This window comes from Triticum urartu, chromosome 4A (assembly GCF_056163025.1).
Source record: "Triticum urartu cultivar PI428250 chromosome 4A, HENAU_Tu73, whole genome shotgun sequence".
In the NCBI taxonomy this organism is placed as follows: Eukaryota; Viridiplantae; Streptophyta; class Magnoliopsida; order Poales; family Poaceae; genus Triticum; species Triticum urartu.
The window spans coordinates 28,533,319-28,559,621 of NC_141876.1; the positions used below are offsets into that span (position 1 = coordinate 28,533,319).

At 42.4% G+C, this 26,303-nt stretch overlaps 2 protein-coding genes across 4 annotated transcripts; both read left to right on the forward strand.

Moving 5' to 3' along the window:
- The first annotated feature begins 373 nt into the window (after positions 1 to 373).
- On the forward strand, positions 374 to 4,950 carry LOC125550398 (chaperone protein ClpB1). Of its 3 annotated transcripts, none has more exons than XM_048713391.2 (8): positions 374 to 788; positions 985 to 1,819; positions 2,134 to 2,300; positions 2,390 to 2,730; positions 2,841 to 3,120; positions 3,196 to 3,393; positions 3,517 to 3,675; positions 4,513 to 4,950. In XM_048713391.2, exons 2-8 carry the CDS (start codon positions 988 to 990, stop codon positions 4,621 to 4,623), a joined length of 2,088 nt encoding a protein of 695 aa, XP_048569348.2. In that variant the 5' UTR covers positions 374 to 788; positions 985 to 987; the 3' UTR covers positions 4,624 to 4,950. The 3 variants fall into 3 exon arrangements, with proteins under 3 accessions (XP_048569348.2, XP_087373727.1, XP_087373726.1); XM_087517601.1 differs by lacking the exon at positions 4,513 to 4,950 and adding an exon at positions 4,356 to 4,487 and having other exon boundaries at positions 375 to 788; XM_087517600.1 differs by lacking the exon at positions 4,513 to 4,950 and having other exon boundaries at positions 375 to 788; positions 3,517 to 3,892.
- A 952-nt stretch (positions 4,951 to 5,902) lies between these two features.
- LOC147974591 (uncharacterized) lies at positions 5,903 to 11,141 on the forward strand. The gene is made up of 3 exons (XM_087517602.1): positions 5,903 to 6,247; positions 6,342 to 6,493; positions 10,894 to 11,141. The coding sequence occupies exons 1-3, from the start codon at positions 6,154 to 6,156 to the stop codon at positions 10,972 to 10,974; spliced, it is 327 nt and encodes a 108-aa protein (XP_087373728.1). The 5' UTR covers positions 5,903 to 6,153; the 3' UTR covers positions 10,975 to 11,141.
- The last annotated feature ends 15,162 nt before the right edge of the window (positions 11,142 to 26,303 follow it).

Sequence of the window (26,303 nt, forward strand, 5' to 3'; positions counted from 1 at the left end):
CAGAATCCAAGTCCACCACGGAACTTTGGTCTAGCCATCACACTCCACGAGACCCAGCTACGTTTCCTCTAACCTTCTTTGCATTCCCATCAAAATTTACGGATCATGCTCACAAAGACCCCAGGGTAGCTTAAAACATGAAATGGAATATACTGGCACTGCCTGGGCTATGGATTTAATGAAGACATCTTTCCCTCCCACTGGCATTTTTTTAATACATAGTCAACATTTTTTTTATATACACATTTGAAGGCGCCTGACGCAAGAGCACCCTAGATCTCGCTATAAGCGACACATAGGGCTGGCCCTGCGTAACCGGCCTTTACTAGCCTTACGGTCCAGTTAGAAGGGTAGCCCACGAAAGTGCGTGCTTTTACCCTTGGACATGTGCGTGCGTGTTGGTTATCGAAAAAAAAGGGAAGTGCGTGCGAGAGCAGACGGGACGGGGACTCGAGCGGCGCCGCCACCGGCGCGCACCTGACCAGGTCGAGCCGACGAGGGCTCCTGGGCGTGAGCGGTGAGCAGCGGAGCACCCACCGGTGGATTGGAACTGGGGCAGCGCCGGTGCGCACCTACCCAGATCGAGGCGACGAGGGTTTCTGGCGTTGAGCGGCGGAGCACCCGTCGGCGGATTGGGGACTCGAACGACGCCTGCGCGCACCTAACCAAGCCGAGTCGACGAGGGGTCCTGGGCATTGGGCCGAGCAGCGGCGGACTGGACATCGCTGCGAGCGGCGGCGATCATCGGAGCAGCTACGCTCAGGAGTCCTCTGTTTTCTGAAAAAAAGGTTTAACTTTCTGTCCCTCATTTTTGCGAAATCCTGCTACCTTGATATCGTCTAGCACTGCTAGGTTAAATCAGTTTCAGAACTCCACACCGCATGCAAAAACAAAGTTTAATCCCTGTAAGACAAGTAGTACTTGTGGTCTTTCATGTAGACAAGATGTAATGTATGGAGCAATCCGGTGTTTTGCTTTGTTCAGGTTATGGATTTCGACAGGGCCATGGCAAGGAGTGCAGCCTTCGATCGGTCGGGAGCCTCTGTACCGCGCTCGGGCGGAAACCTGTCTAGCGACACCAAAGCCGTCCTCTGCCTTGGGGCAGCCGCTGCTGTGGGCTGGGCAGCGTGGAGGTACTACCAACGCCGTGCGTGCCTGCTGAAGTTCGGCCGGGACATGACGGCATCGGCTGGAAAAACCGATCCGGTGATCGGCCGCGACGACGAGATCGACCGTGTCGTCTCCATCCTCTGCCGCCGGACCAAGAACTGCGTCGCGCTCGTCGGCGCTGCAGGGGTAGGCAAGACGGCTGTCGCCGAGGCCCTCGCCCAACGCATTGCCGCCAGGATGGTCCCCGACGTTCTTGCCGGCGCGCGCGTCATTGAGCTCGACGTCGGAGCATTGGTGGCTGGGACCAAGTGGCGTGGCTCCTTTGAGAGACGCATGAAGGATGTGATAAATCAGGTGGAGGCCGCGGATGGCAAGGTGATTCTGTTCATCGACGAGATGCACATGCTTCTTGGTGCCGGGCGCTCCAGGAAGAGTGCCAACGATGCTGCCAACATGCTGAAGCCAGCATTGGCCCGTGGTCGTATCCGCTGCGTGGGTGCCACAACTTTCGATGAGTACCGTAAGTACATTGAGAAGGATGCCGCACTGGAGCGGCGGTTCCAAAAGGTGCAGGTCGAGGAGCCGAGCATGGACACAACCATTGAGATTCTGCAGGCGCTAAAGAAGCGGCACGAACGGCACCATGGCTTGGAAATCCAGGATACAGCTCTTGTTGCTGCTGCACAGCTTGCTGGCCGCTATATCACCGGTGAGGAACCCATCAGTTTTACTCATTTTGATTGATGTGCACCCACCTAGTCACTTAGGAAGTATAATTAAAAAGAATGGAAGGGAAGAAGATGGAGTATATATGATCTTAATTTGTTATAGTCAGATGTTCATCTTTGTTGAGGCTTACTTGCCAATTTAGGCTATTTACATGAAGTTGTGCTGTACAATTCAAGGGAGAGGATAATCACATTGGAGCACCCTTGTTGCATTGGGTACATCAATGCATTGATTAGTGGCCAGAATGTATATGTTGGAGAAAATTGATGGATGTTATTTTTATCTGTACTGCAGGTCGTCAGTTTCCTGACAAGGCAATTGATCTAATTGACGAGGCATGCGCCACTGCAAGCAAAAAGATGAGGCGGATTAACCGCCAAAAGGCGGAAGTGAACACTACAAAAAGTAGCTCTGCAAATGCAATGAAGGAAGCAATTATCACCCCAGATCATGTCGCACAAGTAGGCATTCTTTTCTTAATAATATTTGTGTCTATTGTTGCGATCGACGAGTCATGCTTACCATGATGTTCCCATGTTGTTATTTGAAGGTTGTGAGCCGATGGACTGGAATTCCCGTCACCGCACTTAATCAAGACGAGAAGGATAAGTTAATCTGCCTAGCGGACAGACTGCATGAGCGTGTTGTTGGCCAGGATGAAGCCGTCAACGTAGTAGCAGATGCAGTGTTACGTTCTAGAGCTGGCCTTGATCATCCTGGCCAGCCCATAGGCTCTTTCCTCTTCTTGGGCTCAACTGGTGTTGGAAAGACAGAGCTCGCAAAAGCTCTTGCCGAACAGCTATTTGATAGTGAGAAGATGTTGGTTCGCTTTGACATGTCTGAATATGTCGGGAGTAGTTCTGTGTTGCGTCTCGTTGGAGCACCTCCAAGGTTTAATTCATATACTGTGTGTTCTCTTCTTATTTTTTAGCATTATAAATCATCTTATTGTACCTTAGTCTTAATCTGAAGTTTGACTGTTCTCTTTAACATTCTTAAAGCTATCGTGGCTATGAAGATGGTGGACAACTGACTGAGAAAGTTAGGAGGAACCCGTACAGTGTCATCCTTTTTGATGAGGTGGAGAAAGCAGATCCCTCGGTGTTCAATATTTTTCTTCAAATCCTTGATGATGGCAGGTTGACTGATGGCAGAGGCCAGACTGTAGATTTCAAGAATACTATCATCATCATGACCTCAAATCTTGGATCTGATTACCTAATATCAAAGACGGCTAGAGAAAACACAACGGAACCTGTACGGGACCTTCTCATGGAACAGGTTTGTGAGTCCCAGACAGCCCCTGTGAAAGCTGCAGCAGCAATTGCTAATTATTATATGTATTTGTTCGTATAGGTTTGCAAGCACTTCAAGCCTGAGCTTCTCAACAGACTGAGTGAGATTGTTATATTTGAGCCGCTTTCGCACGACAAACTGAAGGAGATAATGAAAATCCAGATGAAGATCATTATGGCCAGAGTAGCTACCAAGGGCATCTCTCTTTCTGTTAGTGATGCCGCGTTGGACACCATCTTATCGGAATCATACAACCCAGTAAGTATATCTTCTATTCAAAATTATCACATGTTTAAAGCCTCGTGTTTGCATATGACCGGAGATTGTTTCTTCTCCGCATGTTTCTATGTTTCGGTAACCATGCATCAACACCTCTTGTAGACATACGGTGCAAGACCCATAAGGAGGTGGATGCAACAGAATGTGATGACAACGCTTTCGAAGATGTTGGTCAAAGGAGAAGCCAGTGAAGGCTCAACAATCTGCATTGAAGCTACTGACGACAAGAAGGGTTTGAAGTATCAAGTGGTGAAGAAGGAGGTGAGCCTAGACCAGCGTGGTCTTAGCTAGCTCTAAAACACATGGAGCTTGGAACACTGATAATAAGTTTGTCAAATTTTCAAGAAGTTTATGAACAATCACCATATCCATATTTATTCACGAGAGAACTCACTTAGGCTATTGAACCTGTAAATACAGTTGAGGCTAGTCATGAAACTTACTGTTAGTTCCGTGGTAAAGAAGAATACGTTGATCACTTGTTCTTGCAACTAGTGGGGCCCCACTATCAGTGACACATTTAGTTAACAGATTAACTTAATTAGCAGAGTACGATCGGTATGCTCTCGAGTTCTGTCACAAGATGGCTTTTCATTACTCGAAGCAGTTGTTTGCAATATATCAGAAGAAGGAAAACCCCTATTTTCCATGACTCTGGTGTTAGTTATCACCAACTTCATATGTTGACCTTTCTGTGACCTTTGTGCCTCTCCAATCAGTCAGTCAGAGTCTTTTGTATATATGGGTTTAGTTTTGTGTCTTCTTAAGTACTCCCTCTGTAAACTAATATAAGAGCGTTTAGATCACTATTTTAGTGATCTAAACACTCTTATAGTTTACGGAGGGAGTACTCTGTAGTTAAGGCATGCTAAAGTTAGTTTATCGCTAGGATGCACGCTGTTAAGTGAAGCACAATGTCTGACAGGGTCTATGTTGTTTAGCTGAAGCGCTGGTGCTCCCTGTAATATCCATGCATAGTAAATCCATCCAAGGAGCTGTTGTTCTGTATTGTTCAATTGCTTTGTTCATGGAGTCAGAATGTCATGCTTTCTCTCCTGCTCGTGCACTTCAATAATGAACTTTAATAATGAATGGAAGGTTGGCACAAAGTGGAAATTGTGGTGCTTCAACATATGCTCTGAATTTCCGGACCACATTCTTCATGCCTCTTCCTCAGCAGTTCTTCTCACAGAGATTTGTACCACCTGAAGCAACAAGAGTTTGACGATCGGTTCAGGCACTCTACTTCGGTAATTGTTCGGAGAACATAGACCGGTACATGAACTATTCTGTTTATGGTTCTGTAGTCATCATATACTCTTGTAATCTGTATTCACTATATCAACGAAGACAAGAAGTAGGGTTGTTACCCACCTCGGCCACCTGAACCTGGGTAATTTTGTCGTGCACGTTTCCTTCGTTGTTGCGAGCTTTGTTGGTTAGATCATTGTGTCACCCCTTAATCTACGATTTCCACTAGTACGTGCGGTACGCAAATTTCGTGTAACGACGCTTGGGTTAACTTTTTCAGTGAAAACGGTCATGATTTTGTTTGTATCATATCATAATATGAAATCTCACCCTCTTACTATTGCAGCTTTTCCTACAGTTCAAATACATGAGAAATAATGGGAAATTGAAATGTATTGTCGTCTTTTCACTTTTTGCTTGGGAGGGTCTCTAACCCTAATCCTTTCAACGCTTTGGAGCTAATTACTCGTTGAACACTTGTTAACCATTAATCTCTCAAGTCACCTGTCATCGGTGCCAAAACCCAATTAAGGGCTTAGATGTCTTTTTCGGTGGTGCTCACGACTGGGCTTTGAAGATGCCTTACAAGCGTAAAAGGCTGAATGCACTCATTGATGCGTGAGTGTCCACGTAGGGGCGTGGAAGACTTGAGAGTGTTGTTTGCATTGGGGAGAGGATGCATGGCCGCGTTGTGGAAGTCGATGGTTGCCAGGTATGTCTGGTGGGGGTAGGATTTGAAAAAGCTCATGAATTTGAAAAATTCACAATTTTTAAGAAGTTCATGAATTTGGGAAAAAGTTCACAAGTTTGAAAAAAGTTCACGAATTTGAGAAAATCACATATTTTAAAAAGTTCAAGAATTTGAGAAAAAATCATGAATTTGGAAAAGTTCAGGTATTTGAGGAAACAAGTTCACAAATTTGAGACAAAAAATTCACGGAATTTAAATTTTCACATATTTGAGGAAAATAATTCACGAATATGATAGAAGTTCAAGAATCTGGAAAAGTTCATGTTTAAGAAAAAACACGATTTTGAAAAAGTAAAAATTCGTGAAATTTAAAAATTGAAAAAGAAAGAAAACGAAAATGAAAAAAGTTGGTTACTCCGGTTTGACGCAAAAAAAGAACTAGGCATAGCAGGTGCCCGGCCCGGCTCCAGAATAGCATTTTCGCTGGACTGTGAGGCATCCGTGGGCTTTATTTGTGCGACTGGAAGGCCCACCGATTAACCCTATAGCGCCATCCTCCTCTTCCCGTCTTCGCGTGCGGCGGCGCTCCCCCCATCCCGCCACGTCTCTCCTCCGCGCGGCACCACCGCCCCTCTGCTCCGGCAGTGATCAACTGGACGGCGGCAGCCTCCCCTGCGTTGTGTTGCCAAGGACAGCGCCTCTCTCCCGTGCGTGAAGCCGCCTAGGCCGACGTCTCCCTGCGTGCGTGGCATCGCCCAGGCCGGCGTCTCCCTCCCGCGCGTGGCGTCCCGGAGGCCATGGCCTTCGCGTGCGCATCCCATGTGCGCCGCCTCCTCCTCCACCCCGGCTCCGGAGCTCCGGCGAGATCCTTCTACGCCCAGCCCTACCAAGGTACGCCTACTGGGTCACTTTCCTCCCGATCCGTGAACTCCATGGTTCTTCCGCCGTTCGTCGTGGTGAAATGGATTGGGATTCCTTTGCGCAGCCAAGGTAGGCGTGATGGAGTTCTTGAACGGCGTCGGGAAGGGGGTGGAGACGCACGCCGCCAAGTTGGAGGAGGCTGTAGGCGGCGATCTGCAGAGGCTGCTCGAGACCCGCACGCTGCGGCTCAAGAAGCTCGGCGTCCCCTGCAAGCATGTACGTGCCCTCCCTGTTCCACACATTCCTCTGATTTAGTCATTTCTTTGTAGTTCCGCTGAAGGTTTGATGTCGTTTCTGGCTATGTTGTGCTTCTTCGGGCACTTCGTTGTGTAAATGTAGAGTTTGTTTAGGTTTTGTTCTCCAATGTTGTGATGTTTGGAAAAGAGTCATTGGGTTAGTTCGTGTGTACTAGATGAAGGAATTTGAGAAAGTCTGGGATGAAAAAAATAAGAAAATTTTAAAAGCTGCGGTATATACGGGGTGTATTTGTTCAAAACCTCTCGATTTTTCCAATGTTTTAGGTATAGGACTGCATATCCCGGAAGAACCCATTAAGATGTTTAATAGGACTGCATATCCTCGAAAATGATGATTGAAACATGACCCTACAGAAACATAGTAATTGAAGGAAATGCAGAAGTAAACTAAACGAAATTAATCTGTATATCATATTCAGCTTTAGATACTTATCATTTTGCTAAATCAGACATCTAATAGAAACATCCCAGCTCTACTACAGATCAAGTTCATCTCGTCTAAAGATCAACTTGCTGACATCTTTACCAAGCCGCTGCCACTTCCCTTGTTTGAAATCTGTCGACGCAATCTCAACCTTCCTGACACCGGTTAAGATTGAGGGAGGGTGTTAGAATCCATGTTGTATATGTCTTAGGATTTTAACATACCGTACATACCTTGTATTTGTACTAATCCTTTGTGATATACTCAATCTATCTCTCGTACAACCACAGCTTACAAGGAGTGTGTGGTATTTTTCCTCTCATGTTGCAACGAGCAGGTTGTTTTGCTAATGCCATGTTAAAATAAAAGATGTGGACCTATTGTGGTCTTGAGTCATTGTTATTGGATTAGGGGCGTGTTGTATTTTTTCTCCCGTTGCAACGCACAGGCCCTTTTGCTAATGCCTACCAAAGGGAGAAGATTATTGAGCTTTTTTCTGTCTTCTCCGCTTTCTAAAATATTTAGGGAACGGGCTCACTCAGAAGTACCATAAATATTTAGACCGATTTATGCCGATAAATCTAGGGTCCCCAGGTCAAAGTTCTTTCCAATCAAGTACGAGTTCAAAATTGATTTTTTCGGGGCTACTATTCGTAGTTTTTGAATCTATTTAGTTTCTCCAAATCAGGAGGCTTTACATACAAAACCAATAACACGATAACATTACGCTTCTCTTTCTTATACTTATTTATATAATTTGTGCTACTTTCACATGAAGTGAAAGGGATGCTATTCAAAAGAGCCTTCCTACATTTGCGCCCTGCTAAAAGCTATCACACCACATGGTGCAGAGACAATCGACAAAAGACGAGCAATAGCCCTTGGCAGGCCCCATGGCTGCTGGCCCTGCACCATCTTGCACTCAATCCTCTGGCCTTCTGCCTGCCTGGATCCAAGGATGACTGAACAAGAGGCGGGTTCAAAATGACAGGGACTTCAATTCGTGGAACACGCAGAGTGGGGGCGCATCCTCGGGTTGAGTCTGATCCCCCGCTGGATCTGGTAGAACTCGTGGTGCGTCTGCGGGTTGAGCTTGATCCTGTGCAGGATTTGGTAAAACTTTCTCTCTGTCATGTAATAAAACAGTTTAAAAAAAATCCGTGGGTAAACAATAAACAAAGAAAAAGAAAATGTAATTCGTTGTGGGAACAGGTTAGACGATGAATTATCCCCCTATTAAGAAACCAAAGTAATAATAATGATACGAAAATCAAAAGGAGAAGGAAAGGCAATTCTAGGCTGATGGGACAATGAAAAAAGAATTTTCCCGAAAAAAGGATGGGACCTTTTATTGAAGGTTGGAAAGTTTTATTCGTATTCAACACATTCTTTGTCAAGGCTTTCATTTCCGACATCGATCCCAACCTTCGAAGGCAGCTTCTCGATGTCGGAAATGGAAGACTTGAGGAAGAATGTGTCGAATACGAATGGAATTTTCCAACCTTCGATAAAAGGTCCCATCTTTTTTTTTGGGAAATGCTTTTTTCATTTTCCCATCGGCCTAGAATTGCCTTTCCTTCTCCTTTTGTTTTTTGTATGCTTATTATTACTTTGGTTTCTTAATAGGGGGATGATTCATCATTTAACCCGTTCCCCAATGAATTGCATTTTCTTTTTCATTGACTTATATTTACCCATGGATTTTCTTTGAAACTGTTTTATTAGATGACGGGGAGAAAGTTTACCAAATCCTGTAGAAGCTCAACCCGCAGACGCACAGCCAGTTTTGCCAGATCCAGCAGGGGATCAGGCTCAACCTGCAGATGCGCCCCGCCGCCCCCGCTCTGCCTGCTCCACCAGTTGGAGTTCCTACCATTTTGATCCCGCCCCAGGTTCAGTCATCCTTGGATCATGCTGGAGGACCGAGTGCAAGATGGCGCAGAGGCAACAGCCATGGAGGCTGCCATGGGTTGTTGCTCGTCTTTTGTCAAGTGTCTTTGCACCATCTGGTGTGATAGCTTTTTGCAGTGCACAAATGTAGGAAGGCTCTTCTGAACTAAGTTCCTTTCACTTCATGTGGAAGTAGCACAAATTATATAAATAAGAGAGAAGCTTAATGTTACCGTGTTGTCGGCTTTGCATGTAAAGCCTCCTGATCCGGAGGAACTCAATAGATTCAAAAACTACGAACCGGTAGCCCCGGAAAACTCAGTTTTGAACTCGTATTTGATTGGAAAGAATTTTAACTTGGGGACCCTGGATCTATCGGCATGTCATACTAATTTTACTATGCGAGGACCCGGTATTTCAGCTCATGCTTGAGTGCTTGCCTATTTTTCAACTGCTTGGAAAGAATTTGGGTGCGGCAGGACGAAATGGAATTCTCAGAAAAAGTATAAACAGGTCTTCCCCACTGCTGCATAGAGTCTGAGCTGTGTGGAATTGAAGTTTGGTGTCGATCAAGACACCCCTGCCTACTTACCTTAAAAAACGACTAATGATCAACTGATCACAGAGGTCCTTTTCCAGCAACTTCAGATCAGGAAAACCAAATATAATATGAAAGCAAGCAAGGTGAGATGGTTGTTGGGCCAAATTCAAGTCTTTAACCTGTTTTCCTGCCAACCATGGTTTGATCCCCTGCAGCTGCATGTTATCTTTCTATTTCACAGGGTTCCATGCGCCTGCCACTGGCTTTGTTTTTTTCCCCCAGTTTTTGCGAAAACCGGTCAGTTCTTTCCGGTTCGTTGGCGGGGCGGTCCATAGAGCTTAAGAAACCGCACGTGCTGCCAGTTCCTGTTTTTTTTCCGGTCTGACCAGCAGTCCGGTTTGGTTTTGAAACTATGATTATAGCTATGATCTTGTCTATAAACTTCAGAAGAGAGCATAGTTTTGATTTGGGCACACAGTTTAATGACTGTACTCAGATCACGTGGACTAATAGCCTACAGAGTTGCATATCTCTTATACTCCCTCCGTTCCTAAATATTTGTCTTTCTAGATATTTCAACAAGTGACTACATACGGAACAAAATGAGTGAATCTACACTCTAAAATATGTCTACATACATCCGTATATGGTAGCCATTTGAAATGTCTAGAAAGACAATTATTTAGGAACGGACGGAGTAGTATAGAGTAATAACTGACAAACATAGTATAGGTGTACCGTGGACTGATAAAATTGCAGGATCACTTCATTGGGTTTCATTTCTCCACTTCTAACAGAAAGCATAGTTTATATAATGCTTACAATAATGTCACTGCCGGAATCACCAGGAGTACAACAGACACTGTTTTAACACATGAGTTATTCAGGCCAATACAGAGAACACTACCAAGTTTCACAGATTTATCGAACATTCCAGTGCACTAACATTCCAGGTAGCAAGTTTGTACTTGCTTGTTTCACCTAATTACTACAGTCAACATGTACTTGTTTGCTTCACCTAGTTACTACAGTCAACATGAAGTAGCACTTATCACCGATGGACTAAGGTTAGACGTCAGTGAACGCGTGGTTGGAGGACTTTACACCTACAAAGTATCGGTTGTGCCATATGGTGGGCTGGTGAAGGCACGCGTCGGTGCTGTGGCGGTCTGGCGAAGGAGGAGGCTGGCAATATGTTGAAATCTGATTTGGACTTGGAGAGTTCAAGAGGCTGCAAAATTTGATAGAAGTACAGTTTTCGTAATTTCTGAATGCATTTGAAGTAATTCCTTCTGTCAGTCATCGGCCAGCATACTGACATGCATGGAGTGTTATTTGGTCGATTATGATGTTTCCTAGGAAGTAGTTAGCTTGGAAATGTGTGGGTAACACTTTAAAGCTCTTACTATATCACAAACATTTGTCGGACGTTCCAGTTGCTAAAAGAGCTGATGAAATTATTGTTTGAATTAAATTACTAATTTCGTTGCTTTGCCTGATGCAGAGAAAGTTGATTTTGAGTTTCGCTCACAAGTACCGTCTTGGTCTTTGGAAGCCCCCGGCAGAAGCCAGGAAGGTGCAATAAAAGTTGGTTTGTTTTTGAAGTGTCGAGTTGGAGAAGTATGTGCTGTTATTGGGCCGAAGCATGTTTGGGACATTGAATAGTTATGTTGTAATTTGGATCCCGCAAACCGAATGTTCTTCTACTCCAACTAATAACTGGCCCTGGTGATGGTACTCAGGATTTCTCTCTGTCAGGTTTGGGCAAGTGTCTAGAAATTTTCTTTGTCGCAGAGACCATCATCACTCTATTGGACTAAATGGCTGTGGTCTTCCTAACATTGTACTGTACAACACCCGTCAGAGGTTGAAGATTGCACTGAACGTACATGCAATCACACTTGTAATCCTTCACCATCGGTCTAGGGTTCGATAAACTGGGTCATCCCTAGAACAAATTGAAAGAAGTCAAGAGGCAACCAACTACTTTCCTTGATAGACACACCAACTGTAAAGACTTGAAGAGAGCTATAGATATGATAACATCTACAACTGGCCCCTTCATCAGCCACACGGAATACCTTTTTAAGCTTAAATTCTTCCATTGCCTAAATCCCGGTTTCAAAATGCATGAGAAAAGGGTAAAAATCTCTCAAAGTCACACTTGCCGTACAGTTTGGGCCTCTGTTGCAAGTTAAATTTTGGTTGTATACCCACAAACGCAGATATATAGTGTACTACCAGATAATACTTTAAATATCTCCCTAGAAAGATAGTAATTTAAATATAGGAAAGCAAAAACTACAAATCACCTACTTCCACAAGCTAAGACCAGATAGCAGAAATTAATAAAAATAAGGTCAGGATGGCCTGTATGCGAAGCTTGCTAGATGTACAACAAGCAGAGAAATTTAAAGTGGGATTTCCTCCTTCCTCAAACGAAATGCATCTAGTGGTGCTCTACGGTGTACACGTACGGGAAAGAAGAAAAGGAAGAGAAAACGGGTGTTTGGTTCTCTTCCCATTTGGCTAGAGTTGGAGTAACATGATGTCGAACGCCTTTCTGGTTGCCGAACCTTGTCATACCAACATACTATTCCCTCCGTCCAAAAATACTTGTCATCAAAATGAACAAAAAAAGATATATGTAGAATTAAAATACATCTAGATACATCTTCTTTTATTCATTTTGATGACAAGTATTTTCAGACGGAGGTAGTACTACGTACATGACCGTCGGTTCATACCGTTTCCAGTTCATCGAGAACTTTTCGTGCCGTTTCTCGCATCGATCCGTATCATATCATATCGTCGGTCGCAGAGACGCCTTGCTAGTTAAGCTGTCCAAAACCGGCGGTTGCTGGCTTGCTGCTGCACAATCAAACTCCTCCTACTGCCAACTAGCCAACCTCTTATATATCTTCAAAGTAAAATAAAATAGCCAACCTTCTATCCCATGTGGGTCTATTACACTTTTTCCTTCTTAAAGATAACAATCTCTCTCTCTCTCTCTCTCTCTCTCTCTCTCTCTCTTGTTCAGAAAGGGAAGCACTCGGGTAACCTGCTTATGCTCCGAGGCCACGTCCACATGGCCTGTTGATGTGGACGTCGCATTAACAAAGCATCGGATTCGACTCTTACCACGTGTACGTCTTTGAGCCATCACCGGTGGTGCATACGGCACTCCGAGAGGGACGTACGTGGAGAATGGAAATTGCCAAACTGGAGACCTGTTGAGCAGCTGATCGAAAAGGCATCTCAGAAAGCAAGATCCAAAGGTGGCCGCGGATCGTTGCCGTGCTGGCCCGTGCCGATGGGAGGAAACGGTCGGTGGGGCTTGGCTGTCGTGCCAGCAGCCACTGTTCCGTAGTCCTGCTCCGCCCGACCTACCATGCACCATCTCGTACTCTTGTTTTCGTTTGGACGTACTCTTGTTTTTTTTGAAAATACGCAGTTGTATACCTTAGCTTTATACTTCCTCTGTTCCCAAATATAAATCCTTTTAAAAATTTCAATAAGAGACTACATACCGAACAAAATGAGTGAATATACATTCTAAAACATGTTTATATACATTTGTACGTTGTAGTCCATTTGAAACATCTAAAAAGACGAACGGAGGGAGTATAGAAGGCAAAAGTTCATACAAGAAAGTGATACAAAAGAGCCCTGGCGCCACACACTAGGCCACCAGCCGGCCCAAGAACTCCACTCCTAGCACTAAACTCGACCGCTCACAAAATACATTGACTCCGCTAATCCAGCCCTAACCCAAGTGCGTAGCTCATGGAAGATTTGAGAGGTGAAGTTTGCTACAGCAGATACTTCTCTCCTTGGGCAGAAGTATGTTTATACTCCGTCCGTTTCATAATATAGTGTGCTCGCATTTTTCGAGATCCAACTTTAACCATAAATTTAACCAACGAGACCGACTGCAGCGGGGACAAAAATTGTATTACTAAATTCATATCGAAAATACGAATTCAGTGGTATAATTTTTGCTCCCTGCGCAGTCGGTCTCGGTAGTTAAATTTACGGTCAAAGTTAATCTCAGAAAGCGCGGGCGCACTATATTATGGAATGAAGGGGGTATTAATTAACAACAGAAGTGACACCACATCCTATATACTTAAATAGACAATCCTCGTGATCTCAATTCTTTGAACATGCACGTATTATATCTACCTTAATTTTCATTAAAATTTCGTCCAAAAATATTGCAACCAATTTCCGCAGCAACGCGCAGAGTATCATCTAGTTACATATGTGGTGTGGAACCTAAAAAAATAAACAAGGTCTAGACAGAAGTGACGAGGTTGTATAACTCAACCTAGGATTTCCTTTTCTTCCGACCAAAATTTCGTGACTTGGATTCAAATATTAAGGCCAGTAGTCAAGTATCCATTGGCAGAGAACAATCAGTTTGCCTTCCTCAATTGTTAACATTTTGTGTCGCTTCCCAAAAATTCTAAGTTGTGTAAACCAATCAGGGTATCAAGATGATTTTTTTTAGAATTATCGCTAAATCATCTACTTTCGTACAATTAGCTCATCAGTCGTCATGATTTTAGAGACTTCGATGGTCTCTTGTTCATATGCTTGGTAGTGCTTAAGGTGATGCCCATTGACTATCCAGGGAGCCCCAGTTCCCCCTCTCAATTTGATGGCCCCCTGAGTTTTATGCTTCTTCAATTTCATATGGGCCTTACCACTTCAATTTTAGCTTACATAGAACAACCTTAATCGATAATTAATACTTTGCCACATCTTAATCTTTTCTTTAAGAGCCTTGCGCTTAGATAAGATTCATTTCTTATTTCATCTAAAGCATGTATATCTCATAAATGCTTTTCACATGCAGTCTTGAGATCATAATTCAAGTATTTAATATCTCATAAGGCAATGTGTTCACATTCTAAAGGTAGGTGTCAAGCTTTGCAGTAGCATCACCCATGAGATTCTTGAATGCGGTGAGGTAGGCGACGGAGTCGATTCCGACAGATCTCGGGTAAGGGTCCCGAGCTAGTAGCCTATATGCGATGGTAGCAAGGACATGAGGTTTACCCCGGTTAAGGCTCTCCGAAGAGATAAAACCCTATGTCCTGCTTGTGCTGTATTGATTTGGATGGAGTACTGATACGTCTCCGTCGTATCTATAATTTTTGATTGTTTCATGCCAATATTATTCAACTTTCATATACTTTTTGACAACTTTTTATATTATTTTTGGGACTAACATATTGATCCAGTGCCCAGTGCCAGTTTCTGTCTGTTACATGTTTTTGGTTTCGCAGAATATCCATATCAAACGGAGTCCAAACGGGATAAAAACGGATGGAGCTTATTTTTGGAAAATATGAAAAATTCGGAAGAAAAATCAACGCGAACCAGTGCCCGAGGTGGTCACGAGGCAGCCCCCCCCTTAGGGCGCGCCCCCTACCCTCGTGAGCCCACCGTAAGGCGGTTGACGCTCTTCTTTTGCCGCAAGAAAGCTAATATTCGGAAAAAAATCACGGCGAAGGTTTCAGGCCAATCGGAGTTACGGATCTCCATATATACACGAAACGATGAAACAAAGCGAGGGGAGAACGCAGAACCAGAGAGAGACAGAGAGATAGATCCAATCTCGGAGGGGCTCTCGCCCCTCCCACACCATGGGAGCCAAGGACCAGAGGGGAAACCCTTCTCCCATCTAGGGAGGAGGTCAAGGAAGAAGAAGAAGGAGGGGGGCTCTCTCCCCCTTGCTTTCGGTGGCGCCAGAGCGGTGCCGGGGCCATCATCATCACCGCCATCTTCACCAACAACTTCACCGCCATCATCATCAACTCTTCCCTCCTCTATGCAGCGGTGTAACCTCTCTCTTACCCGCTGTAATCTCTACTTAAACATGGTGCTCAATGCTATATATTATTTCCCAATGATGTATGGCTATCCTATGATGTTTGAGTAGATCTGTTTTGTCCTAATGGCTATTTGATGATCGTGATTGGTTTGAGTTGTATGTTTTATTATTGGTGCTGTCCTATGGTGCTCTCTGTGTCGCGCAAGCATGAGGGATTCCCGCTGTAGGGTTTGCAATATGCTTATGATTTGCTTATGGCAGGTGGCGTGAGTGACAGAAGCACAGACCCGAGTAAGTAGGTTGTTTGCGTATGGGATAAAGGGGACTTGATGCTTTAATGCTATGGTTGGTTTTTACCTTAATGAATCTTTAGTAGTTGTGGATGCTTGCTAGAGTTCCAATCATAAGTGCATATGATCCAAGTAGAGAAAGTATGTTAGCTTATGCCTCTCCCTCAAATAAAATTGCAATAATGATTACCGGTCTAGTTATCGATTGCCTAGGGACAAATAACTTTCTTGTTGACAAAAGCTCTTTACTAAAACTAATTTAGTTGTGTCTTTATCTAAACAGCCCCTAGCTTTTATTTTCATGTTCTTTACTTTCTTGCAAGCTTACTCAAAAACACCCACAAAGTATTTCTAGTTTCATACTTGTTCTAGGTAAAGCGAACGTCAAGCGTGCGTAGAGTTGTATCGGTGGTCGACAGAACTTGAGGGAATATTTGTTCTACCTTTAGCTCCTCGTTGGGTTCGACACTCTTACTTATCGAAAGAGGCTACAATTGATCCCCTATACTTGTGGGTTATCAAGACCTTTTTCTGGCGCCGTTGCCGGGGAGCAATAGCGTGGGGTGAATATTCTCGTGTGTGCTTGTTTGCTTTATAACTAAGTAATTTTTATTTGCTGTTCTTAGTTGTTTTCTATCTTTAGTCATGGGTAGGAAACGCAAAATACCAAAAAAATTAGTGGTACCTACTGAACCAATGGTCGAAGAACCACTCAAAATCTATCACACTTCTGAAGCTTATTACTTGGATCATCTTCGATCCCTATGTGCTCGTGCTGAAACCCCAACTAGCTTAGTTGAGGGCAAATCTTTAGATGAGCATGCTTGTTATGTGCGACACCGAATATCTGAAAAAGGGAAAATTCTATTGGGTCAAATTCATCGTTTGCAATGCTATGCTTGGAATTTATGTTGGGAATATGATTTTACTTGTTGTTCTGAAAACCCTAAGAAACACCTTCCCTACCAATGTGAGTTTATTGATAATGGAATCTTATCTTCGTATGCTAAGGGTGTTTATAATTATTATGATGTTCAACAAATTGAAGAATTTGTTGCTTTTAAGGGTGCTTATGAAATTGCTTCGTTGATTGAAATGTATGATGCTACTCTTTACAAATCTGAAAATTTTGCCATACTTGAATATTGTTATGAGAATTATGCTTCTAATGCCTATGTTAAACTATATATTGAGGAATACTCCGCTGTCCAAGAAGAGACTAATATTTTGCAGGAGTCTATGGAAGAAGAAATTGATGAAACTGTGAGCTCATTGGATGAAAACGATGAGGAGGAGAGCGAAGAACAAAAGGAGGAAGAGCGGATTGATCACCCATGCCCACCTTCTAATGAGAGTAACTCTTCAACTCATACATTGTTTAATTCCCCTTCGTGCTTACCGAAGGATGATTGCTATGATGACTGTTATGATCCCATTGATTCTCTTGAAATATCCCTTTTTGATGATGCTTGCTATGCTTGTGGCCAAGATGCCAATATGAATGATGCTTATGGAGATGAACTTCCTATAGTTCCTTATGTTAAACATGAAATTGTTGCTATTGCACCAACGCATGATAGTCCTATTATCTTTTTGAATTCTCCAAACAACACTACATCGGAGAAGTTTGCCCTTATTAAGGATTATATTGATGGGTTGCCTCTTACTACCACACATGATTATTTTAATAGATATAATATGCATGTGCTTGCTTCTCCTACTTGCAATTATTATGAGAGAGGAACTATATCTCCACCTCTCTATGTTTCCCACATGACAAAATGGCAAGAAACTGTTTATACTATGCATTAGCCTTTACTAGGTGTGCATGAATTGTTCTTTTATGACATGCCGATGCATAGGAAGAGAGTTAGACTTCGTCATTACATGATATATGTTACTTTGTGCTCACTACTAAATTACAAATCATTGCTAATTAAAATTGTCTTTGATATACCTTGGGATCCGGGTGGATTCACTACTTGAGCACTATATGCCTAGCTTAATGGCTTTAAAGAAAGTGCTGCCAGGGAGACAACCCGGAAGTTTTAGAGAGTCATTTATTTCTTTTGAGTGCTTTCATATAGTTTAAAAATAACAAAAATAAAGAGGGGAATCCAAAACTTTTTCAAAAATAAAAGCGAAAGTGAGAAAGACGAGCATTGTTGAAGTGGGAGCTAGCCTTGAACTTTGTTCATGCTCACAGAAACTTTGTGAATCTTGATTACAGAAACTTTTCAACAAAAATAATTATCCCCTTGTACAATTCCATTGTATTATAAAAATAATGTGCCAAGGTTTGCCTTTAGGATGTTTACATTTGCTTGATGGTTTGTACGGTGCAGGACAGAAACTTTGGCTGTAGTGCGTGATTTTACATTTTTAGCTGGAATGTCAAATGGTTCTGAATCTTTTTGCACTGTCTTCCTATACAAAGTTTTTATTTTTCCTAATTTTGGTTGAATTTTTCAAGTATCATAAGTATGGTGAATATTCAGATTGCTACAGACTGTTTTGTTTTAGACAGATTCTGTTTTTGATGCATAGTTTGCTTGTTTTGATGAAACTATCAATTCATATCAGTGGATTAAGCCATGAAAAATTTATATTACAGTAGACACAATGCAAAAACAAAATATGAATTGGTTTGCAACAGTACTTAGAGTAGTGATTTGCTTTATTATACTAACGGATCTTACCGAGTTTTCTGTTGAAGTTTTGTGTGGATGAAGTGTTCGATGATTGAGAAGGTCTCGATGTGAGAAGAAGGAAGAGAGGCAAGAGCGCAAGCTTGGTGATGCCTGAGGCACCCCAAGTAAATATTCAAGGAGACTCAAGCGCCTAAGCTTGGGGATGCTGGGGAGGCATCCCCTCTTTCTTCAACAAATATCGGTATGTTTTCGGATTCGTTTCGTTCATGCGATATGTGCAAGTCTTGGAGCGTCTTTTGCTTTAGTTTTCTTTTTTCTTTTATGCACCATGCTGGTATGAGATAGTCCATGGTTGATTTATAGAATGCTCTTTGCACTTCACTTATATCTTATGAGTATGGCTTTATAGAATGCTTCATGTGCTTCACTTATATCATTTGAAGCTTGGATTGCCTGTTTCTCTTTACTTAGACAACCGCCATTTGCAGAATGCTCTTTTGCTTCACTTATATTTGTTAGAGGACGGGCATATCTTTTTCAGAAAGAATTAAACTCTCTTGCTTCACTTATATCTGTTTAGAGAGATGATAGGAATTGGTCATTCACATGGTTAGTCATAAAATCCTACATAAAACTTGTAGATCACTGAATATGATATGTTTGATTCCTTGCAATAGTTTTGCGATATAAAGATGGTGATATTAGAGTCATGCTAGTGGGTAGTTGTGGATTGTAGAAATACTTGTGTTGAGGTTTGTGATTCCCGTAGCATGCACGTATGGTGAACCGTTATGTAACGAAGTCGGAGCATGATTTATTTATTAATTGTCTTCCTTATGAGTGGCGGTTGGGGACGAGCGATGGTCTTTTCCTACCAATCTATCCCCCTAGGAGCATGCGCGTAGTACTTTGTTTCGATGATTAATAGATTTTTGCAATAAGTATGTGAGTTATTTATGACTAATGTTGAGTCCATGGATTATACGCACTCTCACCCTTCCACCATTGCTAGCCTCTCTAGTACTGCGCCACTTTTGCCGGTACCATAAACCCACCATATACCTTCCTCAAAACAACCACCATACCTACCTATCATGGCATTTCCATAGCCATTCCGAGATATATTGCCATGCAACTTTCATCATCATCATATACATGACTTGAGCATTCATTGTCATATTGCTTTGCATGATCGTAATATAGCTAGCATGATGTTTTCATGGCTTGTCCGTTTTTTGATGTCATTGCTACGCTAGATCATTGCACATCCTGGTACACCGCCGGAGGCATTCATATAGAGTCATATCTTTGTTCTAGATATCGAGTTGTAATATTGAGTTGTAAGTAAATGAAAGTGTGATGATCATCATTATTAGAACATTGTCCCATGTGAGGTTATCAAAATAAAAGTGGCCAAACAAGCCCCCCCAAAAAAAGAGAGAGGCCAAAGAAGCCTACAAAAAAAAGGAAAAAAAGAAAAAAAGAGAGAAAAAGAGAGAAGGGGCAATGTTACTATCCTTTTACCACACTTGTGCTTCAAAGAAGCACCATGTTCTTCATATAGAGAGTCTCTTGAGTTATCACTTTCATATACTAGTGGGAATTTTCATTATAGAACTTGGCTTGTATATTCCGATGATGGGCTTCCTCAAATGCCCGAGGTCTTCATGAGCAAGCAAGTTGGATGCACACCCACTTAGTTTCAGTTTGAGCTTTCATATACTTATAGCTCTAGTGCATCCGTTGCATGGAAATCCCTACTCCTCACATTGATATCTATTAATGGGCATCTCCGTAGCCCGTTGATACGCCTAGTTGATGTGAGACTTTCTCCTTTTTTGTCTTCTCCACATAACCCCCACCATCATATTCTATTCCACATATAGTGATATGTCCATGGCTCACGCTCATGTATTGCGTCAAAGTTGAATAGGTTTGAGAACGTCAAAAGTATGAAACAATTGCTTGGCTTGTCATCGGGGTTGTGCATGATGTGAATATTTTGTGTGGTGAATATGGAGCATAGCCAGACTATATGATTTTGTAGGGATGAGCTTTCTTTGGCTATGTTATTTCAATAAGACATAATTGCTTGGTTGGTATGCTTGAAGTAATATTATTTTTATGTCAAAGGATAGACTATTGCTTTGAATCACTCGTGTCTTAATATTCATGCCATGATTAGACATATGATCAAGATTATGCTAGGTAGCATTCCACATCAAAAATTATCTTTTTTATCATTTACCTACTCGAGGACGAGCAGGAATTAAGCTTGGGGATGCTGATACGTCTGCGTCGTAACTATAATTTTTGATAGTTCCATGCCAATATTATTCAACTTTCATATACTTTTTGGCAACTTTTTATATTATTTTTGGGACTAACATATTGATCCAGTGCCCAGTGCCACTTCCTGTCTGTTGCATGTTTTTGGTTTCGCAGAATATCCCTATCAAACGGAGTCCAAACGGGATAAAAACGGACGGAGCTTATTTTTGGAAAACATGGAAAATTCAGAAGGAAAATCAACGCGAACCAGTGCCCGAGGTGGTCACGAGGCAGGGGGGCGCCCCCCTTAGGGCACGCCCCCTACCCTCGTGAGCCCACCGTAAGGCAGTTGACACTCTTATTTTGCCGCAAGAAAGCTAATATTCAGAAAAAAATCACGGCGAAGGTTTCAGGCCAATTGGAGTTACGGATCTCCATATATACACGAAACGGTGAAACAAAGCGAGGGGAGAACGCAGAACTAGAGAGAGACAGAGAGATAGATCCAATCTCGGAGGGGCTCTCACCCCTCCCACGCCATGGGAGCCAAGGACCAGAGGGGAAACCCTTCTCCCATCTAGGGAGGAGGTCAAGGAAGAAGAAGAAGGAGGGGGGCTCTCTCCCCCTTGCTTCCGGTGGCGCCGGAGCGCTGCCGGGGCCATCATCACCGCCATCTTCACCAACAACTTCACCGCCATCATCACCAACTCTTCCCCCCTCTATGCAGCGGTGTAACCTCTCCCTTACCCGCTGTAATCTCTACTTAAACATGGTGCTCAACGCTATATATTATTTCCCAATGATGTATGGCTATCCTATGATGTTTGAGTAGATCTGTTTTGTCCTAATGGCTATCTGATGATCGTGATTGGTTTGAGTTGTATGTTTTACTATTGGTGCTGTCCTATGGTGCTCTCCGTGTCGCGCAAGCGTGAGGGATTCCTGCTGTAGGGTTTGCAATATGCTTATGATTTGCTTATGGTGGGTGGCGTGAGTGACAGAAGCACAGACCCGAGTAAGTAGGTTGTTTGCGTATGGGATAAAGGGGACTTGATGCTTTAATGCGATGGTTGGGTTTTACCTTAATGAATCTTTAGTAGTTGCGGATGCTTGCTAGAGTTCAAATCATAAGTGCATATGATCCAAGTAGAGAAAGTATGTTATCTTATGCCTCTCCCTCAAATAAAATTGCAATAATGATTACCGGTCTAGTTATCGATTGCCTAGGGACAAATAACTTTCTTGTTGACAAAAGCTCTTTACTAAAACTAATTTAGTTGTGTATTTATCTAAACAGCCCCTAGCTTTTATTTTCGTGTTCTTTACTTTCTTGCAAGCTTACTCAAAAACACCTACAAAGTACTTCTAGTTTCATACTTGTTCTAGGTAAAGCGAACGTCAAGCATGCCTAGAGTTGTATCGGTGGTCGATAGAACTTGAGAGAATATTTGTTCTACCTTTATCTCCTCGTTGGGTTCGACACTCTTACTTATCGAAAGAGGCTACAATCCCTATACTTGTGGGTTATCAAGACCTTTTTCTGGCGCCGTTGCCGAGGAGCAATAGCGTGGGGTGAATATTCTCGTGTGTGCTTGTTTGCTTTATCACTAAGTAATTTTTATTTGCTCTTCTTAGTTGTTTTCTATCTTTAGTCATGGGTAGGAAACGCAAAATACCAAAAAAATTAGTGGTACTTACTGAACCAATGGTTGAAGAACCACTCAAAATCTATCACACTTCTGAAGCTTATTACTTGGATCATCTTCGATCCCTATGTGCTCGTGCTGTAACCCCAACTAGCTTAGTTGAGGGCAAATCTTTAGATGAGCATGCTTGTTATGTGCGACACCGAATATCTAAAAAAGGGAAAATTCTATTGGGTCAAATTCATCGTTTGCAATGCTATGCTTGGAATTTATGTTGGGAATATGATTTTACTATGAAAACAAAGTCTTCAAGCTTCAAAGTCTTCACATCAATTTCTTCATAGGCCGTACCAATTTCTTCACTTGAGGAAATACATTTTTAGGGGTTGTCTTCCATAGGTTAAACCAAATCTTCAGGGACTATAACTCATGTGTACACTCACAAACACATTAGTCCCTCAACCTATTTGTCTTCAATACTCCAAAACCATTAAGGGGCACTTGATGAACTTACATCAATCCCCTTGAACTCGTTAATTGCAAGGATCAAATCTCACAGTGGTAGATAGATAAATTGCAAAACAAAATAAAAGAAAGAAATCCCCTTGAAATTATTAATAAGGATCAACTCGAAGTGCGACTGAGCCACTGTGACCAAAATCCTCATGAAGAAATCATGGATGTTGATAGGAGTACCATGAATGATGTTAAAGAGCAGATTCTTCATGATGTCAACAACTTCAATGTCAGAATTGTGGCCTTTGATTGGACTGAGGGTCTTGGTGAGTATGTGGTAGACAGTGCGGGGCACATAGAGTAATTCCTTCACTAAGAAGGTGGTTTTTGTAGCTTCTCCTTCAACCAATGGCTTCATCATAACTTGCATCGTATGTTTCGGCAGCTCTGATTCTTCATAAAAAATTCTGGCTTCTTCTTAGGGTGGATCTACTGGAAGAGCATGAAGTAATTCGTCCGCAGGTGCTTTGTAATGAGTGTCTTCACTCATCCAATCCACAACACAAGTCTGAATGTCGTCAACATTGCATGTGAAGTGCAACGGGCATAAAAATTGAAGAATGAGTTCTTCATTCCGGTCGCAGACATTCAAACCGAAGCTAAGCAACCCAGCATCACGAAGAACGACCAACACAAGCCTAAAGCATGGTATTTTCCTACTACGTGTGAGCTGTGTTGGGATTTTCCCCGAAGAGGAGGGGAGATGCAGTACAATAGAGATAAGTATTTCCCTCAGTGAGAACCAAGGTTTATCGAACCAATAGGAGGATCACACAAAAGCCTCGTGAACAACACCTGCACACATAAAAGTAAATACTTGCACCCAACGCGGGCAAGAGGGTTGTCAATCCCCTTGATCTCGTTAATTGCAAGGATCAAATCTCATAGTGGTAGATAGATAAATTGCAAAACAAAATAAAAGAAATAAAATTGCATCAAATATATTTTGTATTTTTATATGATTAAAGTAGACCCGGGGCCCATAGTTTTCACTATATGCTTCTATCTCGAACAAATAACATACAGCGGGTAAACAAATTACTGTTGGGCAATTGATAAAAAAGCGCATAGTTATGACAATATTCAAGGCAATGATCATGTATATAGGCATCACGTCCGAGACAAGTAGATCAACTCCCGCCTGCATCTACTACTATTACTCCACCCATCGACTGCTATCCAGCATGCATCTAGGGTATTAAGTTAATAAAAACAGAGTAATGTCCTAAGCAAGATGACATGATGTAGACAAAGTAAACTCAACTAGTTTGAATAATCCCCATCATTTTATCCTAAATGGCAACAATAAAAGTACGTGTCTTGCCTCTTTCTGTCACTGGGATATAGAGCATTGCAAGATTGAACCCATTAAAAGGTGCTTCCTCTTGAGCACTTGCGTTGGTTTTCCCTTGAAGAGGAAAGGGTGGTGCAGCAAAGTAGCGTAAGTATTTCCCTCAGTTTTTGAGAACCAAGGTATCAATCCAGTAGGAGGCTACGCGCGTGTCCCTCGTACCTGCACAAAACAAATAACTCCTCGCAACCAACGCGATAAGGGGTTGTCAATCCCTTCACGGTCACTTACGAGAGTGAGATCTGATAGATATGATAAGATAATATTTTTGGTATTTTTATGATAAAGATGCAAAGTAAAATAAAAGCAAAGGAAATAACTAAGTATTGGAAGATTAATATGATGAAGATAGACCCGGGGGCCATAGGTTTCACTAGTGGCTTCTCTCAAGAGCATAAGTATTTTACGGTGGGTGAACGAATTATTGTTGAGTAATTGACATAATTGAGCATAGTTATGAGAATATCTAGGTATGATCATGTATATAGGCATCACGTCCGAGACAAGTAGACCGACTCCTGCCTGCATCTACTACTATTACTCCACTCATCGACCGCTATCCAGCATGCATCTAGAGTATTAAGTTCATGAAAACAGAGTAACGCCTTAAGCAAGATGACATGATGTAGAGGGATAAATTCATGCAATATGATAAAAACCCCATCTTGTTATCCTCGATGGCAACAATACAATACGTGCCTTACTGCCCCTACTGTCACTGGGAAAGGACACCGCAAGATTGAACCCAAAGCTAAGCACTTCTCCCATTGCGAGAAAGATGAATCTAGTAGGCCAAACCAAACTGATAATTCGAAGAGACTTGCAAAGATAACCAATCATACATAAAAGAATTCAGAGAAGATTCAAATATTGTTCATAGATAATCTTGATCATAAACCCACAATTCATCGGTCTCAACAAACACACCGCCAAAAGAAGATTACATCGAATAGATATCCACAAGAGAGGGGGAGAACATTGTATTGATATCCAAAAAGAGAGAAGAAGCCATCTAGCTAATAACTATGGACCCGAAGGTCTGAGGTAAACTACTCACACTTCATCGGAGAGGCTATGGTGTTGATGTAGAAGCCCTCTGTGATGGATGCCCCCTCCGGCGGAGCTCCGGAACAGGCCCCAAGATGGGATCTCATGGATACAGAAAGTTGCGGCGGTGGAATTAGGGTTTTGGCTCCGTATCTGATCGTTTGGGGGTACATAGGTATATATAGGAGGAAGGAGTACGTTGGTGGAGCAACAGGGGGGCCATGAGGGTGGAGGGCACGCCTGGGGGGGGGGGGGGTAGGCACGCCCCCTACCTCGTGGCCTCCTCCTTTATTTCTTGAAGTAGGGTCCAAGTCTCCTAGATCATGTTCGGTGAGAAAATCACGTTCCCGAAGGTTTCATTCCGTTTGGACTCCGTTTGATATTCCTTTTCTTCAAAACCCTAAAATAGGAAAAAACAACAACAATTCTGGGCTGGGCCTCCGGTTAATAGGTTAGTCCCAAAAATAATATAAAAGTGGATAATAAAGCCCAATAATGTCCAAAACAGTAGATAATATAGCATGGAGCAATCAAAAATTATGGATACGTTGGAGACATATCAAGCGTCCCCAAGCTTAATTCCTGCTCATCGTCAAGTAGGTAAATGATAAAAAGGATAATTTTTGATGCGGAGTGCAACTTGCCATAATTTTAATATAATTCTTCTTAATTTTGGTATGAATATTTAGACCCTAAAGATTCAAGATAAAAGTTCATATTGACATAAAAAAATACTTCAAGCATACTAACTAAGCAATTATGTCTTCTCAAAATAACATGGCCAAAGAAAGTTCATCCCTACAAAATCATATAGTTTAGTCATGCTCCATATTCGTCACACAAGAATGCTCTCATCATGCACAACCCCGATGACAAGCCAAGCAATTGTTTCATACTTTAGTAATCTCAAACCTATAAACTTTCACGCAATATATGAGCGCGAGCCATGGACATAACACTATGGGTGGAATAGAATATGATGGGGGTTATGTGGAGAAGACAAAAAGGATAAAGTCTCACATCTAAGAGGCTAATCAATGGGCTATGGAGATGCCCATCGATTGATGTTAATGCGAGGAGTAGGGATTGCCATGCAACGGATGCACTAGAGCTATAAATGTATGAAAGCTCAACAAAAGAAACTAAGTGGGTGTGCATCCAACTTGCTTGCTCATGAAGACCTAGGGCACTTGAGGAGGCCTATTGTTGGAATATACAAGCCAAGTTCTACAATGAAAAATTCCCACTAGTATATGAAAGTGACAAAACAAGAGACTCTCTATCATGAAGATCATGGTGC